The sequence below is a fragment of the Balaenoptera musculus genome, chromosome 6 (assembly GCF_009873245.2).
Source record: "Balaenoptera musculus isolate JJ_BM4_2016_0621 chromosome 6, mBalMus1.pri.v3, whole genome shotgun sequence".
In the NCBI taxonomy this organism is placed as follows: domain Eukaryota; kingdom Metazoa; phylum Chordata; class Mammalia; order Artiodactyla; family Balaenopteridae; genus Balaenoptera; species Balaenoptera musculus.
Window position 1 is genome coordinate 79,629,503 of NC_045790.1, and position 3,201 is coordinate 79,632,703.

The 3,201-nt window shown below is 54.1% G+C and overlaps 1 protein-coding gene across 1 annotated transcript; it reads right to left on the reverse strand.

Moving 5' to 3' along the window:
* Window positions 1-1,785: 1,785 nt before the first annotated feature.
* LOC118897532 (olfactory receptor 13J1-like) lies at window positions 1,786-2,724 on the reverse strand. Its single transcript, XM_036856829.1, has one exon. The coding sequence runs from the start codon at window positions 2,722-2,724 to the stop codon at window positions 1,786-1,788; it is 939 nt and encodes a 312-aa protein (XP_036712724.1).
* Window positions 2,725-3,201: the final 477 nt, after the last annotated feature.

Genomic DNA, 3,201 nt, shown 5'->3' on the forward strand with positions numbered 1-3,201 from the left:
ATTAATTTATTCCCACCCCCACCAGCAGTGTATGACATTACCTACTTCACTGCACCGTAGTTAACAATAGACGTTAAAAACAATTCTTCGACAATTTCATGGGTGAAGAAAGGTATCTAATCAGTGACCTTTCTAAAAGTATCGATAAGTATGATTTTAAACCCAAATGCCCACAGGATAAAGTCCTAACCCCTGTCGTGGCATCGAAGGCCTAGCAGAAGGTCTTAGTGGCAGCGGTCACTCTGGCTTGGTCAGACTGTGAGCTGCGGGGCTGTGCTTCCCTCCTCTGTGCCTCTGTTCTGACCAACCAAGGAAACAGGAAGAGGGACTGGAGGGGAACTGAGGGCTCAAGCAAGGAATGTGCTTACCTGCAGCCAGGGGGCAGGAGAGCTGGCCTGCTGCTTGAGACCAAGCTCAGCTCTCCCATCACATGGACGGTGACACTGAGGCCAGAGGGGGCAGGGAATGGAGATGCTCTCTGAATGTGAGTCCATTTCCTCTGTGTGTTCACTGAGCTCTCAGAGAGGAAAGCTGGGAAAAGGCTGAGCACCAGGAAGAGGTAGCTATGGCAGGGTCTTAGTGGGTGGGCTGAAGACAGGTAGAGCAGAGTCTCCCCAAGGCCAGGTGAGGCCTGGATGCCGGGCAGGGAGGCCCCGGAGGCTACTGCTGCTAAAAGGGAGACAGGGGAATCCAGGCCCTAAGCTGCTTGGAGTGATTGGTATCCCGGTGGCTGGGCAGGTCTGCAAGTCTTGGATGCTGGGGCTCGTCACTGCCTCTACTGTCACCTCCCAAGGCGGTAGGTCATGCCTGTCATCTGTGAGCTCCATCTCAGCTCTGCTCAGATTTGGGAAGGACCCCAGGCTCTGCCATTGTCACCCCTACATCGACGTGTTTTCTATTTATCTAAGAAGTCTATTTATTTATTTAAGGGCCTGGGGTTGGGCCGGGCTGGACCTTGGGACAGAGTGGAATCCGATACTACCTGCTCTTACAGTAACACTGAAAATAAAGCAGGAGGAGCACAGTGAGAGGTGCAGAGTAGGGAGGCTTCCTGGCGGAGGTGGCATTCAAGATGGGCCTTGAGATGGGGGCAGGGATAAGTTAGGAGTGTGGAATTAACAGATACACATTACTATATATAAAACAGAAAAACAAGAACCTCCTGTATATCACATGCGACTATATTTAAAAAATAAAAAGATGGGCCTTGAGGGTCAGGCAGTCCTTTTACGCGTGGAGCTGCGTGCTGGATGGAGGCTGCCTTGTGGAAAGAACCAGCAAGGGCACAGAGCTGGGCAGTGCTGGGCAACACTGAGGCTCACGCCCGGCTGGTGTGTGCGGCTGACAGGAGGAGGCTGTGGGGCACAGGACGGGGAGGGGGTTTAGTCAGGGCCAGCTTGTGGGGTCCTCGAATGCCCCACTGAAGACCTCACGGTTCATCCTGAGAGCTCTGGGGAGCCAGCCAGGGGTTTCAGTCAGGAGAGTGACAGGATCACATGTACTTTTCAAAAAGATCCCTCTGGATGCCCCTTGGAGGAGAGATTGGGAGGAACAAGACTGAAATCCTAAGGCCAGACAGGAGGCTGGTGTAAAGATGCAGGCAGTGATGCTGAGAGCGCCCCATGGCTCTGCCGGGGGGAGGAGCTGAGGGGTGACTGTGAGCTCCTCTGTGGCAGGATCAGTGGGACTTGGTGCTGCGTTTCTGGGCTGGAGATTCCAGACCCGCAGCCCTCACTGTAGGCTAATGAAGGCCTGGCCTGCTAGCCTGCAGAGCCCCGGCCTCCCTCACCTGGAGGTCCATCTCCTGCCCCACACCTTCCTGGCGGCCTCCTTCACTTCCTTGTTCCTCAGGCTGTAGATGACGGGGTTCAGCATGGGCGTGACCACAGCATAGAGGACCGTGGAGACCTCATCAGAGATGTGGGCCTCCTTGCTCCTGGGTTTCATGTACATGAAGATGATGGTGCCATAGAAAAGCAGCACCACAGCCAGGTGCGCCGAGCAGGTGGAGAAGGCTTTGTGGCGTCCAGCGGTTGAGGGCACCCTCAGGATGGTGGCCAGGATAAGCATGTAGGACAGGCAGATGAACGCCAGGGGCACGGGCAGCAGCAGGATGGCACCCACCCACAGGAAGACCTCGTTGACTGACGCATCACCGCACGCCAGCTTCAGGACTGCCAGGATTTCGCAGATGAAGTGATTGACCACACGGTGGCCACAGAAGGGCAGCCTCATGGCGATGACTGTCTCAGTCACTGACTTGAAGAAACAGAGTACCCAGGCGGCTCCCGCCAGCAACAAGCAGAGCCGGTGGGTCATCAGCACAGGGTACCTGAGTGGCCGGCAGACGGCCAGGTAGCGATCATAGGCCATGATGGCGAGCAGCAGACACTCTGTGGAGCCCGTGGACAGGCTCAGACACATCTGCATTGCGCAGCCAAGAAAGGAGATGGTCTTCTGGGCCGACAGGAGGTGGACCAGCATCAGGGGCACAAAGGTGGACGTGTAGCAGATATCCAGGATGGAGAGGTTGCCCAGGAAGAAGTACATGGGCGTGTGCAGGTGGACGTCCAGCACGCTCACTGCCACGATGGCTGTATTCCCCAGCAGGGTCACCAGGTACATGGCTGAGCACAGAGGAAAGAGCAGGTGCTCCAAGGCTGGGTAGCCCGAAAATCCTTTCAGAAAGAACTCAGAGACCTCTGTCCTGTTGACCAGCTCCATACTGCAGGGCCCTGGGGGGCACAGCTGGGAGGCAGGGAAAGGGTGCAGGGTGGCGGGGAGCCCACAGAGTCTCTTTAGGGATGAGGTGTATTGCTAAGGTCTTTTCCAGCTCTGACACACTCTCTCTCTGCGACTTTGGGCAGTCCCCATTCTTCTAGGCTGCGATTTATCCATGTGAAAAATGAGGATTGATGTGGATCAGAATTTCCCTAAGAGTCTTAATGGAAATGTTAGTAGGCAATCTGAAAAATCAATTTGAAACAACATTGGGTTAATCAAAAGTAAATAATATACTGCAGGACTTCTCAGAGCCTTTAATGCCCCACTGTGATTTGTGACTTTCTGAAAGCAGTGTAGAGTATGTAATTCCCAAACTTATTTGACCATAGATCCTCCTTTTACAGAACACCCATTAACCTCCTGCAAATAAGTATTCTACCAACATAGTCTGGGAAGCAATGGGCTGGATCAAAGGTC

What these genes read in the sequence shown, in the direction of transcription:
- LOC118897532 (XM_036856829.1), bottom strand. Translation starts at nt 2,724, where the DNA reads ATGGAGCTGGTCAACAGGACAGAGGTCTCTGAGTTCTTTCTGAAAGGA.